Here is a 15882-nt window from a genome sequence, read left to right as displayed (position 1 = left end):
TCCACCAGATTATTGTTCTACATCTCACTGACTACCACTGTGGTGATTTTCATGTTGTTTTACTGTTTTATTATTTAATAATTAACTGCCAAAGTCCTATACTGTATACCTTGTTATACAGCAATATTTAATAAATTCATAAAAATGCAAATCAAATTGTTTTTTGCAAATTCCACCAGATTATTGTTGTTCATCTCACTGACTACCACTGTGGTGATTTTCATATTGATCTACTGTTTTATTATTTAATAATTGTCTGTCAAAGTCCTCTACTGTATACCTTGTTATACAGCAATATTTCATAAGATCATAAAAATGTTAAATCAAATTTTTTTCTGCAAATTCCACCAGATTATTGTTCTTCATCTCACTGTCTACCACTGTGGTGATTTTCATATTGATTTACTGTTTTATTATTTAATAATTGTCTGTCAAAGTCCTATACTGTATACCTTGTTATACAGCAATATTTCATAAGATCATAAAAATGTTAAATCAAATTGTTTTCTGCAAATTCCACCAGATTATTGTTCTTCATCTCACTGACTACCACTGTGTTGATTTTCATGTTGTTTTACTGTTTTATTATTTAATAATTGTCTGTCAAAGTCCTCTACTGTATACCTTGTTATACAGCAATATTTAATAAATTCATAAACATTTGAAATCAAATTGTTTTCTGCAAATTCCACCAGATTATTGTTCTACATCTCACTGACTACCACTGTGGTGATTTTCATGTTGTTTTACTGTTTTATTATTTAATAATTAACTGCCAAAGTCCTATACTGTATACCTTGTTATACAGCAATATTTAATAAATTCATAAACATTTGAAATCAAATTGTTTTCTGCAAATTCCACCAGATTATTTTTCTTCATCTCACTGTCTACCACTGTGGTGATTTTCATGTTGATCTACTGTTTTATTATTTAATAATTGTCTGTCAAAGTCCTCTACTGTATACCTTGTTATACAGCAATATTTAATAAATTCATAAAAATGCAAATCAAATTGTTTTCTGCAAACTCCACCAGATTATTGTTCTACATCTCACTGACTACCACTGTGGTGATTTTCATGTTGTTTTACTGTTTTATTATTTAATAATTGTCTGTCAAAGTCCTCTACTGTATACCTTGTTATACAGCAATATTTAATATGAGTCTTCATCTCACAGACTACCACTGTGGTGATTTTCATGTTGTTTTACTGTTTTATTATTTAATAATTACCTGCCAAAGTCCCATACTGTATACCTTGTTATACAGCAATATTTCATAAATTCATAAAAAATGCAAATCAAATTGTTTTCTGCAAACTCCACCAGATTATTGTTCTACATCTCACTGACTACCACTGTGGTGATTTTCATGTTGTTTTACTGTTTTATTATTTAATAATTGTCTGTCAAAGTCCTCTACTGTATACCTTGTTATACAGCAATATTTAATAAATTCATAAACATTTGAAATCAAATTGTTTTCTGCAAATTCCACCAGATTATTGTTCTACATCTCACTGACTACCACTGTGGTGATTTTCATGTTGTTTTACTGTTTTATTATTTAATAATTAACTGCCAAAGTCCTATACTGTATACCTGGCTATAAAGTAATATTTAATAAATTAATAAAAAATCGAAATAAAATTGTTTTCTGCCAATTCCACCAGATTATTGTTGTTCATCTCACTGTCTACCACTGTGGTGATTTTCATGTTGATCTACTGTTTTATTATTTAATAATTAACTGCCAAAGTCCTCTACTGTATACCTTGTTATACAGCAATATTTAATAAATTCATAAAGATTTTAAATCAAATTGTTTTCTGCAAATTCCACCAGATTATTGTTCTACATCTCACTGACTACCACTGTGGTGATTTTCATGTTGTTTTACTGTTTTATTATTTAATAATTGTCTGTCAAAGTCCTCTACTGTATACCTTGTTATACAGCAATATTTAATAAATTCATAAACATTTGAAATCAAATTGTTTTCTGCAAATTCCACCAGATTATTGTTCTTCATCTCACTGTCTACCACTGTGGTTATTTTCATATTGATCTACTGTTTTATTATTTAATAATTGTCTGTCAAAGTCCTATACTGTATACCTTGTTATACAGCAATATTTAATAAATTCATAAAAATGCAAATCAAATTGTTTTCTGCAAATTCCACCAGATTATTGTTCTACATCTCACTGACTACCACTGTGGTGATTTTCATGTTGTTTTACTGTTTTATTATTTAATAATTAACTGCCAAAGTCCTATACTGTATACCTTGTTATACAGCAATATTTAATAAATTCATAAAAATGCAAATCAAATTGTTTTTTGCAAATTCCACCAGATTATTGTTGTTCATCTCACTGACTACCACTGTGGTGATTTTCATATTGATCTACTGTTTTATTATTTAATAATTGTCTGTCAAAGTCCTCTACTGTATACCTTGTTATACAGCAATATTTCATAAGATCATAAAAATGTTAAATCAAATTTTTTTCTGCAAATTCCACCAGATTATTGTTCTTCATCTCACTGTCTACCACTGTGGTGATTTTCATATTGATTTACTGTTTTATTATTTAATAATTGTCTGTCAAAGTCCTATACTGTATACCTTGTTATACAGCAATATTTCATAAGATCATAAAAATGTTAAATCAAATTGTTTTCTGCAAATTCCACCAGATTATTGTTCTTCATCTCACTGACTACCACTGTGTTGATTTTCATGTTGTTTTACTGTTTTATTATTTAATAATTGTCTGTCAAAGTCCTCTACTGTATACCTTGTTATACAGCAATATTTAATAAATTCATAAACATTTGAAATCAAATTGTTTTCTGCAAATTCCACCAGATTATTGTTCTACATCTCACTGACTACCACTGTGGTGATTTTCATGTTGTTTTACTGTTTTATTATTTAATAATTAACTGCCAAAGTCCTATACTGTATACCTTGTTATACAGCAATATTTAATAAATTCATAAACATTTGAAATCAAATTGTTTTCTGCAAATTCCACCAGATTATTTTTCTTCATCTCACTGTCTACCACTGTGGTGATTTTCATGTTGATCTACTGTTTTATTATTTAATAATTGTCTGTCAAAGTCCTCTACTGTATACCTTGTTATACAGCAATATTTAATAAATTCATAAAAATGCAAATCAAATTGTTTTCTGCAAACTCCACCAGATTATTGTTCTTCATCTCACTGTCTACCACTGTGGTGATTTTCATGTTGTTTTACTGTTTTATTATTTAATAATTGTCTGTCAAAGTCCTCTACTGTATACCTTGTTATACAGCAATATTTAATATGAGTCTTCATCTCACAGACTACCACTGTGGTGATTTTCATGTTGTTTTACTGTTTTATTATTTAATAATTACCTGCCAAAGTCCCATACTGTATACCTTGTTATACAGCAATATTTCATAAATTCATAAAAAATGCAAATCAAATTGTTTTCTGCAAACTCCACCAGATTATTGTTCTACATCTCACTGACTACCACTGTGGTGATTTTCATGTTGTTTTACTGTTTTATTATTTAATAATTGTCTGTCAAAGTCCTCTACTGTATACCTTGTTATACAGCAATATTTAATAAATTCATAAACATTTGAAATCAAATTGTTTTCTGCAAATTCCACCAGATTATTGTTCTACATCTCACTGACTACCACTGTGGTGATTTTCATGTTGTTTTACTGTTTTATTATTTAATAATTAACTGCCAAAGTCCTATACTGTATACCTGGCTATAAAGTAATATTTAATAAATTAATAAAAAATCGAAATAAAATTGTTTTCTGCCAATTCCACCAGATTATTGTTGTTCATCTCACTGTCTACCACTGTGGTGATTTTCATGTTGATCTACTGTTTTATTATTTAATAATTAACTGCCAAAGTCCTCTACTGTATACCTTGTTATGCAGAAATATTTCATAAATTCATAAACATTTTAAATCAAATTGTTTTCTGCAAACTCCACCAGATTATTGTTCTTCATCTCACTGACTACCACTGTGGTGATTTTCATGTTGATCTACTGTTTTATTATTTAATAATTACTAACTGCCAAAGTCCTATTCTGTATACGTTGACATATAGGCATATTTGATAAATTCATATTAAAAAGTATAAGTACGTAATTTATAATAATAATACGTTTAAATAGGATTTCAGTAGCTTGGCTTTCTCAAGCCAACTTAAATACATTTCTTAATATATAAATGAAATACCTTTTTTTTGTACTTCCCATCTATCTATATGTTTATGCTGTGTTTTTGGGGATATGAATAATTATTTATTATTATTATTTGGCAGTTAATTATTAAATAATAAAACAGTACAACAACATGAAAATCACCACAGTGGTAGACAGTGAGATGTAGAACAATAATCTGGTGGAATTTGCAGAAAACAATTTGATTTGCATTTTTTATGAATTTATGAAATATTGCTGTATAACAAGGTATACAGTAGAGGATTTTGACAGACAATTATTAAATAATAAAACAGTAAAACAACATGAAAATCACCACAGTGGTAGACAGTGAGATGTAGAACAATAATCTGGTGAAATTTGCAGAAAACAATTTGATTTAAAATGTTTATGAATTTATGAAATATTGCTGTATAACAAGGTATACAGTAGAGGACTTTGACAGTTAGTTATTAAATAATAAAACAGTAGATCAATATGAAAATCACCACAGTGGTAGTCTGTGAGATGAAGAACAATAATCTGGTGGAGTTTGCAGAAAACAATTTGATTTGCATTTTTTATGAATTTATGAAATATTGCTGTATAACAAGGTATACAGTATGGGACTTTGGCAGGTAATTATTAAATAATAAAACAGTAAAACAACATGAAAATCACCACAGTGGTAGTCTGTGAGATGAAGAACAATAATCTGGTGGAATTGGCAGAAAACAATTTGATTTCAAATGTTTATGAATTTATGAAATATTGCTGTATAACAAGGTATACAGTAGAGGACTTTGACAGTTAGTTATTAAATAATAAAACAGTAGATCAATATGAAAATCACCACAGTGGTAGTCTGTGAGATGAAGAACAATAATCTGGTGGAGTTTGCAGAAAACAATTTGATTTGCATTTTTTATGAATTTATGAAATATTGCTGTATAACAAGGTATACAGTATGGGACTTTGGCAGGTAATTATTAAATAATAAAACAGTAAAACAACATGAAAATCACCACAGTGGTAGTCTGTGAGATGAAGAACAATAATCTGGTGGAATTGGCAGAAAACAATTTGATTTCAAATGTTTATGAATTTATGAAATATTGGTGTATAACAAGGTATACAGTATAGGACTTTGACAGACAATTATTAAATAATAAAACAGTAGAAAAACATGAAATCACCACAGTGGTAGTCAGTGAGATGAAGAACAATAATCTGGTGGAATTTGCAGAAAACAATTTGATTTAAAATCTTTATTAATTTATTAAATATTGCTGTATAACAAGGTATACAGTAGAGGACTTTGACAGACAATTATTAAATAATAAAACAGTATATCAATATGAAAATAACCACAGTGGTAGACAGTGAGATGAACAACAATAATCTGGTGGAATTTGCAGAAAACAATTTGATTTGCATTTTTATGAATTTATTAAATATTTCTGCATCACAAGGTATACAGTAGAGGACTTTGACAGTTAGTTATTAAATAATAAAACAGTAAAACAACATGAAAATCACCACAGTGGTAGTCAGTGAGATGAAGAACAATAATCTGGTGGAAATGGCAGAAAACAATTTTATTTTATTTTTTGTATGAATTTATCAAATATTGCTGTATAACAAGGTATACAGTATAGGACTTTGACAGACAATTATTAAATAATAAAACAGTAAAACAACATGAAAATCACCACAGTGGTAGTCAGTGAGATGAAGAACAATAATCTGGTGGAATTGGCAGAAAACAATTTGATTTAAAATGTTTATGAATTTATTAAATATTGCTGTATAACAAGGTATACAGTATAGGACTTTGGCAGTTAATAATTAAATAATAAAACAGTAGATCAACATGAAAATCACCACAGTGGTAGACAGTGAGATGTAGAACAATAATCTGGTGGAAATGGCAGAAAACAATTTGATTTAAACATTTTATGAATTTATTAAATATTGCTGTATAACAAGGTATACAGTATAGGACTTTGGCAGTTAATTATTAAATAATAAAACAGTAGATCAACATGAAAATCACCACAGTGGTAGTCAGTGAGATGAAGAACAATAATCTGGTGGAATTTGCAGAAAACAATTTGATTTCGATTTTTTATTCATTTATTAAATATTGCTGTATAGCAATGTAAATATTCATTAGTTTGGCAGTTAATTATTAAAGAATAAAACAGTAAAACAACATGAAAACCACCACAGTTGTAGACAGTGAGATGTAGAACAATAATCTGGTGGAGTTTGTAGAAAACAATTTGATTTGCATTTTTTATGAATTTATTAAATATTGCTTTATAACAAGGTATACAGTATAGGATTTTGGCAGGTAATTATTAAATAATAAAACAGTAAAACAACATGAAAATCACCACAGTGGTAGACAGTGAGATGTAGAACAATAATCTGGTGGAGTTTGCAGAAAACAATTTGATTTGCATTTTTTATGAATTTATTAAATATTGCTGTATAACAAGGTATACAGTATAGGACTTTGGCAGGTAATTATTAAATAATAAAACAGTAAAACAACATGAAAATCAACACAGTGGTAGACAGTGAGATGAAGAACAATAATCTGGTGGAGTTTGCAGAAAACAATTTGATTAGCATTTTTTATGAATTTATTAAATATTGCTGTATAACAAGGTATACAGTACAGGACTTTGGCAGGCAATTATTCAATAATAAAACATTAGATCAACATGAAAATCACCACAGTGGTAGTCAGTGAGATGAAGAAGAATATTCTGGTGGAATTTGCAGAAAACAATTTGATTTAAAATTTGTATGAATTTATTAAATATTGCTGTATAACAAGGTATACAGTATAGGACTTTGGCAGTTAATTATTAAATAATAAAACAGTAGATCAACATGAAAATCACCACAGTGGTAGTCTGTGAGATGTAGAACAATAATCTGGTGGAATTTGCAGAAAACAATTTGATTTTATTTATTTTGTTATGAATATTTTTTTTAAAGTCTGCCGACACCAAGCGCATACACCTTGAGCCTACCACGCAACCTCGTGTAGACGCGCAATATATTTTTAAGCGTAGATGGCGTGACCGCGCTTTTCTGAAGCACAGATGGCGTGACCGCAGTGGCACGGCCCAGCAGACAGATCAGAGTCAGACACTGACGAGTCGACAACTAACGTCTCGAGACACAAGAGGAGGAGAACAAACCTGATAAATATGAAGTTGCAAAGGAAAGAACGTCTCGGATGAGGAGGTGAGGTGAACTAACAGAATCAGACTGCAATAGCCTGAACTTAAAACCCAACAACTAATCAATTCATAAAAATTTCGGTTTCTTATAATTTGGCTTTGGCTGCATTACCCTATAATTTATTTTTATTCTTTTTACAAATGTAATCAACATTTTCGTAAGTTCTAGATGTGTTGGGATATTTAAAATGCGTTTTTTAAATTATATTATGCTGAAATGCTGGGGCGGTTTCTTCATTAGGGCGATTGGGCGACGCACCACCAAAGTGTAAAAGTGACTTTTTCAATCACATTCACAATCTCATTCAACCACAGAGTTACGCTAGCCGTCACTATAGTCCAATCAGCGTCATGTCACGTTCTGTAGAGTACCGCCTCTTTTTGGGCGATTTCACTATGGCTGAGAATCGCCCAGAGTGTTCCCATAGACTTGCATTCAAAGATGTTTTTTTTCTAACTGCAGGCACTGCAATGCATTCTCTATGGGTTCCGGGAGGGCTCGCACTCAGTGTTGCCAACTATTTTCAAAGGAAAGTAGCTAAGGCCTTCCCTAAAAGTCGCTAAATGACGTCATACGTCAATTAGCATATTAATGACGTCATCGCGTCGTACTTGCGTTCTGTCAGCCTAGTGCGTTTTCTCTCTAAATTAATGTTCTATTCAATATAATATAGCCGAATGTCAAATAAAGCTGTTCTCGTTTCCTATTTTTTTGTTGTCAGACAATTGAACGAGTAGCTATGATATAGTGAATGATTACATTTTTTATAGGCCTATGTGGCACATTATCTGAATGGGAACCGGATGAACTAAGCTCTGTGATTGTGTTTACAAGTAATAAGCACAAGAAAAGAAATAAAATTAAAATGGTCAAACTAAATTCTTTAAATATAAAACAAAAGAAAAGCAGATAAGTGATAAGTCCATGGAAAAACACTGCTCACTGTGTCTGTCAGCGGCCGTGCGCTCCTCTCAGCCATTCACTGAACAGAGGAGACGCAGCTGGAGAGAGTGACAACAGGGAGAAAGCAAGACCTCGCGCTCGCAGGATAGTACTGGCAACATTTGGAGGTTACTGAGGTTTGTCCAAAAAGTCGCTAAAATTGTCGCTAGTCGCTTTTTTGAAAAAAAATGTCGCCAAGGGGGTCTGAAAAGTCGCTAAAAATAGCGACAAAGGCGCTAAGTTGGCAACACTGCTCGCACTAACGTGCTTACGTCATCATACGTATCCTTAACTTGTGCAGCGATTGGTGGGAACAAAAACACACTATTAAAAATCTTTAAGATTAAGTGACAAATAATATTTGAAAACAATTTTGAATTTGAATAACAAGAAAAAATGAAACACTACTATAATATCTTTATCAAATGTGATTAAAAAAATAAAAATAAAAAAGAACGAGAGCGAGAGAGACTGTTGGGACCAGTTGAACTTGAACAACGTCATGGCGAACGCAGTCATAACACAGTCATTTATCGTGTCATTAAAATAAATACCATTCAGCCCGTCGTAGTAATCAGCATACATTGAGCAGGAGCAAGTAGCAACAGGAACAACAAGATCTAGGAGGGCCTTGGGAGAAGAAGACAAGCAGAGGCTGTCTAAAGAGGTATTTATTGCTGAACATTTTAATACTCGAGTGTTGGAAAATCTCACTTTGTTTTTACAATCAGTTTAGGAAAGGATGGTAGCAGTCTTTTTTACTCCTAGCATTGCACTTTGAAATTTGTACATTTCCATTCGAACACCAACACAATCTTTATCCTACATGTCAACGATTCAGTCAACAATATTATTTGTCGCCACCTAGTGGAATCTTTAATAAAATAACTTAAACTATCTGAGTGGATTGAAAATGCATTTACTGGTCAAAAACCCTTGTCAAACTCCATTTGAGCTTGAATTTTGGTAAAATGTTAATTAACGTAATAACACACACACACACACACACATCATCATCGCTGTCGGACGGAAGCCTTGTATGTCCAAAACTGTTACTTTTCAGGAAACGAAAGAAAACCTGTTTTTCCCCCAAAATAATTCCCAAGCTCTTTTAATGCTTTCCATTGGTAAAATATTGGTAAAACACATTGACAGATGTAAAGGGTGACCAATAGCATTCATTTTTGAAAAAATAGGGAAATATACAATATGGATTCTGCCTGATACATTGTTGCTGTCGGAATGGAAACCTTGTATCTCTATATTTATATTATAATAAATAATTTTATAACTAAAATAAATGTATTTATTTTGTCAGGTCTGCAACACAATCTTAAAGTAATGAAGTTGCCTTTACATGCTTAAGCTGTTAATTTATCCATTGCATGGGTGGACCTTATCCTTATCAATAATCCAAACATTTGCCCCCCCTGAGAGATTTTGCAGGAGCCGCCACTGCTGAAATGAACGAAATGACTCGAAAAAAGATTCGTTCATTTTGCTGAACGAGACTCAAAGATCCGAGTCAGTAAAATGATCCGAACTTCCCACTACTAATAATAACACTAAAACAGCTCACGTTAGCTACAAGTTATCGCGAGAACAGATTCAGATCAGGCATACTACTGGCATACTAATGGGGTCCTACGCCCGGACTATTCACACCGAGTAACCGGATTATTCCATAGACAGTAAAAGAAATGGACAGAGCGATCTCATTGGAACTCAGTTGAGACAGTTGAAGCCCACTTTTAGCGATTTTTGAGAACTTCCGTTCCTGACGCGCAGACTCAGACCGACTCAAACTAAGCTTGATGACGTGAGCAACCTGTCTGACAGACGTTAATCTTCTAGTAGCTGTGCGTGAAAACTGCCAACGTTAATCTTGCAGAGACGGGGAACTTGAGCAAAGAGTTCTTTGGCGTGAGTGAGCAGGAGTAAGAATTCCGTTGCTTTTATGGACTCATTATCTATGGGCTTCTCCCTTGACGGGACGTCCCCCCGATCGCCTGCGAGCTTCTCCTCCTGTCTGTACGGTAACTTCTGTACAGCGCGACAGAGAGTCGAGTGGTTATGACGCAATCGTTAGCCTATTTTTACTAAATCTGTTTCTACGGGGCCATAGTGTAACATAGAAGGTAATGGAGCCCTTTATACATTGTCGTGTTTCTTTAGAAATAAATAATGGACAAATGGAGTCTTTAAACGCCTCAGATGTAAAGTTATTCGCTGTCAAAGTGACGCAAAAATGAATGGGAGTCAATGGAAATGCTAACGCAAGTGAAGTTCTGCTACAACATGGCGGCACCCGGCCGGCTTCAACTTCCGGTCGATGGATTACCCCCTTGGGATTATTCACCACACCGGCTCAGACCCCGCCCAAATCGGCACGTGACTCCTCACTCTCAATAGCACGCGTTGCTCCTGCACCGCAACACGTACTGCAAACGGGGTAACGTTATGTGTGAAACGGGCGTTAGATCCACCTACAGTTCTTAGAAACTTAGATGTATTTAAGAACTCTTTTTTTTTTCTCGTACAACAGCAGCACTCATCTTGTTTGTTTATTAGCGGATGTGGATGAACAGTCGTAAACCGGAAACTGATATGCCGACTTCTGACAATAGCGGAAGTTCGTCACTACGCTTGTGCACGTAGCCTATTGACCCGACAGGAACTTACCATGGGGACAGTGATCTGCAGTTGGAGCGGATTAATGTGTACTACAATGAAGCCACTGGTCAGTTTGTGATGTATTAAAACAGAGAAAAAATGGCATTCAAAATTTTACATTAAGAGTGGAAATGTGCACTTTACTACGGCAGGTGGAAAGTATGTTCCTCGTGCTGTTCTTGTCGACCTGGAGCCTGGTACTATGGATTCGGTGAGATCTGGACCATTTGGGCAGGTCTTCCGACCAGATAACTTTGTCTTTGGTAAGCCTGTTTTCATATGCCATTTGACTGAATGTTAAATTCTTGATGTTTAAATTGAGCCTGTATAATCTGTAATTCTTTTCAATCATATGTCAGAGTGGTGCTGGAAACAACTGGGCCAAGGGTCATTACACAGAAGGTGCTGAGCTTGTAGACTCTGTTCTTGATGTGGTCCGTAAGGAGGCGGAAAGCTGCGACTGCTTGCAAGGCTTCCAGCTCACCCACTCCCTTGGAGGAGGCACCGGGTCAGGCATGGGCACGCTCCTCATTAGCAAAATCCGTGAGGAGTACCCAGACCGCATCATGAACACCTTCAGCGTGGCGCCCTCACCTAAAGTCTCAGATACTGTTGTAGAGCCTTACAATGCCACGCTGTCCGTCCATCAACTGGTGGAGAACACGGATGAAACGTTTTGCATCGACAACGAGGCGCTGTATGACATTTGCTTCCGTACACTCAAACTAACTACACCCACCTACGGCGATCTCAACCACCTCGTGTCAGCCACAATGAGCGGGGTCACCACCTGCCTGCGCTTCCCCGGCCAACTCAATGCTGACCTGCGCAAACTGGTCGTCAATATGGTGCCTTTCCCCCGTCTGCATTTCTTCATGCCGGGCTTCGCCCCCCCTCACCAGCAGGGGGAGTCAGCAATACCGAGCTCTTATGGTTCCTGAGCTCACACAGCAGATGTTCGATACCAAGAACATGATGGCTGCTTGTGACCCCCGCCACGGTCACTATCTCACCGTGGCCGCCATTTTCCGAGGCCGCATGTCTATGAAGGCGCAAGGCCTTCTTGCATTGGTACACGGGTGAGGGGATGGGTGAGATGGAGTTCACGGAAGCCGAGAGCAACATGAATGACTTGGTGTCAGAGTACCAGCTGTACCAAGACGCCACTGCCGAAGAGGAGGGAGAGTTCGAGGAAGAGGGAGAGGAGGAGCTTGCATAAAGAGTTGACCGCTCAAGTTCTTGTTCATTGTTTTTCTGTTCAGTTTCCTTATTCGTTGGTTTGTCTTTTTGTTTTGATCTCTTCCTCCCAAGCAGTTTCACAAGCTGCTAAAAAGCTCTCAATGTTCCTACAATGTCTAACAATGTCTAATAAAAATCTCTGAATTTGATAGCAGTCTTTTGGGGTGTGTTGTCTGTCTTTGGCCTTTTTCCTTGCTGATGTGTTGAAGTGAATTGTAGATGAAGCTCGGTTGAACATTACTAATTGTATTGGTTACCATTCATTCTTTGTGTAACTACAGAATATATAAAAATGTTAAATTAGTAAGATTAGTGTTTTCTTTAATTACAAAAATGTTTAATTTGAATACTTTGCAGTTACAGTAGAGCAAACTAGATGAAAGCCATGTTAGTGTGCAGATCATTCAATGATACAAGACCGCCATCTAGCGTTTAAAACGAGATAGATTGGGAAAAAAATCAGGTGAGAAAATATGTATCCATAAGTACACTAGAGATTTTCTCTCAGATTTAATCAAATGTAGCACTGATATCAATGTCTTATTTAGAAAAATTTGAATATAATTTATTTAACATAAGTTAAGAAATCTTTAAACAAGCATTTTTAAGGTCACTATGCAACTAAATCAACAGCATGTTTGCGTAAGCCAAGATTAATAAATTACTTTTATTAACCACACATATAGGCCTGGTTTCACATACAGGGCTTGGATTAAGCCAGGATTAGGCCTTAGTTCAAATACGATATTCAAGTAGTTCTTATGAACGTGCCTTAGAAAAAAACATTACTTTTGTGTATCTTGAGACAAAACAATGGCATTGACATATTTTAAGATATGCCAGTGCAAGTTGCTTTCAGTTAAAACAGCTCAAACATGCATTTTAGTCTGGGACTTCAGCCTTGTCTGTGAAACTGGGGAATAGGCTGTTACAATTAAATCCAGGCACGTGCGGGGCTTTGGGTACTCGATTAATTAATCAAAAGTGCCCATCTCAAACAACTATCAATGATAATATTGTAGTCAATAAATTAAAATGTATTTGATTATAATTAACATGACAATGTGTAAAGTAGCCTAAATTTACGTTTATTTTTACGTTTCTCTGTCAGTCTGAGGTGTCGTTGCTATAACGCGTTGCTATGGGTTGCGTCACTTGCGTCAAGTTGCGTGTGTCTTGCTTCGGACTCGACTGACGGGGTCAGTGTCCGTTTTCGAGGGTCTAAAACTCCGGAGTAGTGTGTGGACGGCAGGCATAACCGTAGCAAAAGTTATGCGTTTTAAAATGAAAATGCACTAGTGTAAACGGTTTTTTTTTTACAGTCTATGAAACGTACGTAGGTATCCGATTGCCACAGTCTTTTTTTTCTACTTCAATGATAAAAGGTTGTGTGTCGATTCAATAAAAAATCCACATATTTTAAAATATTACATAATTCATTGAAGTCTGTTTGTTTGTCATTAATAATACACCGACCAATCGTCATTTGGCACAACAAAAGTTCAAATTTCATTGGACAATATGTGAAGTGGAGCGGTCATTTATAAATAAATCGTTTGAAAATTACACGGACAGACGAATTTACATTTATGAAGCGATCTGAATCTGCGTCATTGAACTAGTGGATGTTAATTGACTGCAAAGCACTGCACAAAAACAGCACCAAAAGTAGCGTTAATGGTAAGTATAGTATTCAAGTCACTTGTATTTATATTGATACACCGTTTACCATGAAACTATCATAGTTTGTTAAATGAAGCCCAGGCCTGCAGCAGGCCTAGTAGTATGGTGTAGGCTGACAACAACACGCGAAATGGTGACTTTACTTTTATACTATTGCTGCAAAATTATCAAAAATGTTAAAATAATACAGTACTATTGGTAAAAAAAAATTGCACACAAATTACTATATATATATATATAGTAATTTAATATATATATAGTAATTTGTATATATACTATAATATATATAGTATACTATATATATATATATATATGTAAAGGCCCTTATTCGCATCAAGCCTGCATTTATTTGATCAAAAATACAGAAAAAAAAATGATTACAATTTAAAATAATGGTTTTCTATTTTAATATACTTTAAAAAATATAATTTATTTCTGTGTTTCAAAGCATAGTCTATATATAGGCTATGGCCCTTTTTTACATTTGAGCCCCTGCCCCTGAGGATCTCTCTGCACGTCCCTGATTAAATCCATATGAAATATTTATATTTCGGAATGTGCATTAAATGTAGCCTATGCTTTTGGCATTTGCTTTTATCCAAAACGACTTACAGTGCATTAAATGAATCTAATCCATGTCATTGGCGTTGCTACCACTCCACTGTTTTATCTACATCATAAAAAGCTCCAGACTGCAAAAGTTACAAATTGTTTATTGATACGAAAATGTTACTTTGATTACTGCTGGTGTTTCACATTTCAATTGATCATAAAACATTCAGTACAATGCGTTAATGTTGTGGAATTTTGTGGTTTTTCTGTTCTCACCAGCAGGTGGCGCTGGATAGTCACTGAAAAGGTCGCTCATGAGATTTGAGTGTTGAAGGAGAGGAGAGTTGATGTGACTGGTTTACACTTCACAGATAAAAATCCTGTGATGTTTTAAACCCGGATTTCTGCCGAAGTATTCTCTCCATAAACCTGAAAGGTATGTGACTGAGCCAGATTTACAGAAAACTACATGTACTAGGTTATACCAACCTAGGACAATACGGAATGAAACGCTATATAAAGTTTTGCTTAACAGTTGCATAACAGCTCTGCTGAATCGTGTCCACACCTTTCTTAATCTTAGATGAGATTTGTCATATTAAATCTTGTCACCAAGACGGTCTAATTATTAACTTGAAGCTCTTTCAATGCAACGAGGATTACATTAATTAACGTGACACAACAATCTGGCCCAATTTCATGGAACATTGAAGGAAGGAAGCTCTGAGTTGAATTGCAGTCGACACCAGAGCAGAGGGGGAAGAAGGAACATTAATTCAATCAACTAGCTGTGTTGTGAGTTGAAAATCGCAGAGGAGGACTTCATTTACTGAGCAATCGTGTCTTAAGTTTACAGTGACCATTGACATTGCCTTTTCTCTAAATCAAATTCCTGGAGGTTCAAAGTAGATCATCATACTTCATACATAGCCTACGTCTATAATCCCTGCAACGTATTATAGGGATGGGAAATATATCGGTACCTTATTGGTTTTTAGAGACCTTTAAAATATTTATATCTACCAAGTGGATATTTAATTTTACATGCCAATTTCTCCTACTTTAACACTTGAAGTTTCACACTTTAAGTTACTCTTTAAAAACATTAATTTTCTAACTCTGTAAAATATAATCTTTATTAAATGTCAAAATGAATATTCATTTGTCATACTGTAAAATTATTGATTTTAATTTGACTGTTTTTGTTTGTTTGTCTTTAGACACAATCGTGTAGTTAATAGCCACCATTTATCAGTTATCAGTCATAACATGAAAATAATTATCAGCGTACAG

General features: G+C 34.3%; 1 protein-coding gene across 1 annotated transcript; it reads left to right on the top strand.

Annotated features, from left to right (window-relative positions):
• Positions 1-11100: 11100 nt before the first annotated feature.
• On the top strand, positions 11101-12471 carry zgc:55461 (beta-tubulin family protein). Its single transcript, XM_056267464.1, is given in 5 exon segments — positions 11101-11182; positions 11268-11386; positions 11475-12005; positions 12007-12161; positions 12163-12471. Coding segments are annotated over 4 exon segments (927 nt in total). The 5' UTR covers positions 11101-11182; positions 11268-11317; the 3' UTR covers positions 12335-12471.
• Positions 12472-15882: the final 3411 nt, after the last annotated feature.

Source organism: Rhinichthys klamathensis, unplaced genomic scaffold, assembly GCF_029890125.1.
Source record: "Rhinichthys klamathensis goyatoka isolate OS25496 unplaced genomic scaffold, OSU_Roscu_1.1 h1tg000259l_1, whole genome shotgun sequence".
Classification (NCBI taxonomy): Eukaryota; Metazoa; Chordata; class Actinopteri; order Cypriniformes; family Leuciscidae; genus Rhinichthys; species Rhinichthys klamathensis.
Note: the sequence above shows the minus strand (reverse complement) of the source record. Positions and strands in the feature narration are given on the sequence as shown.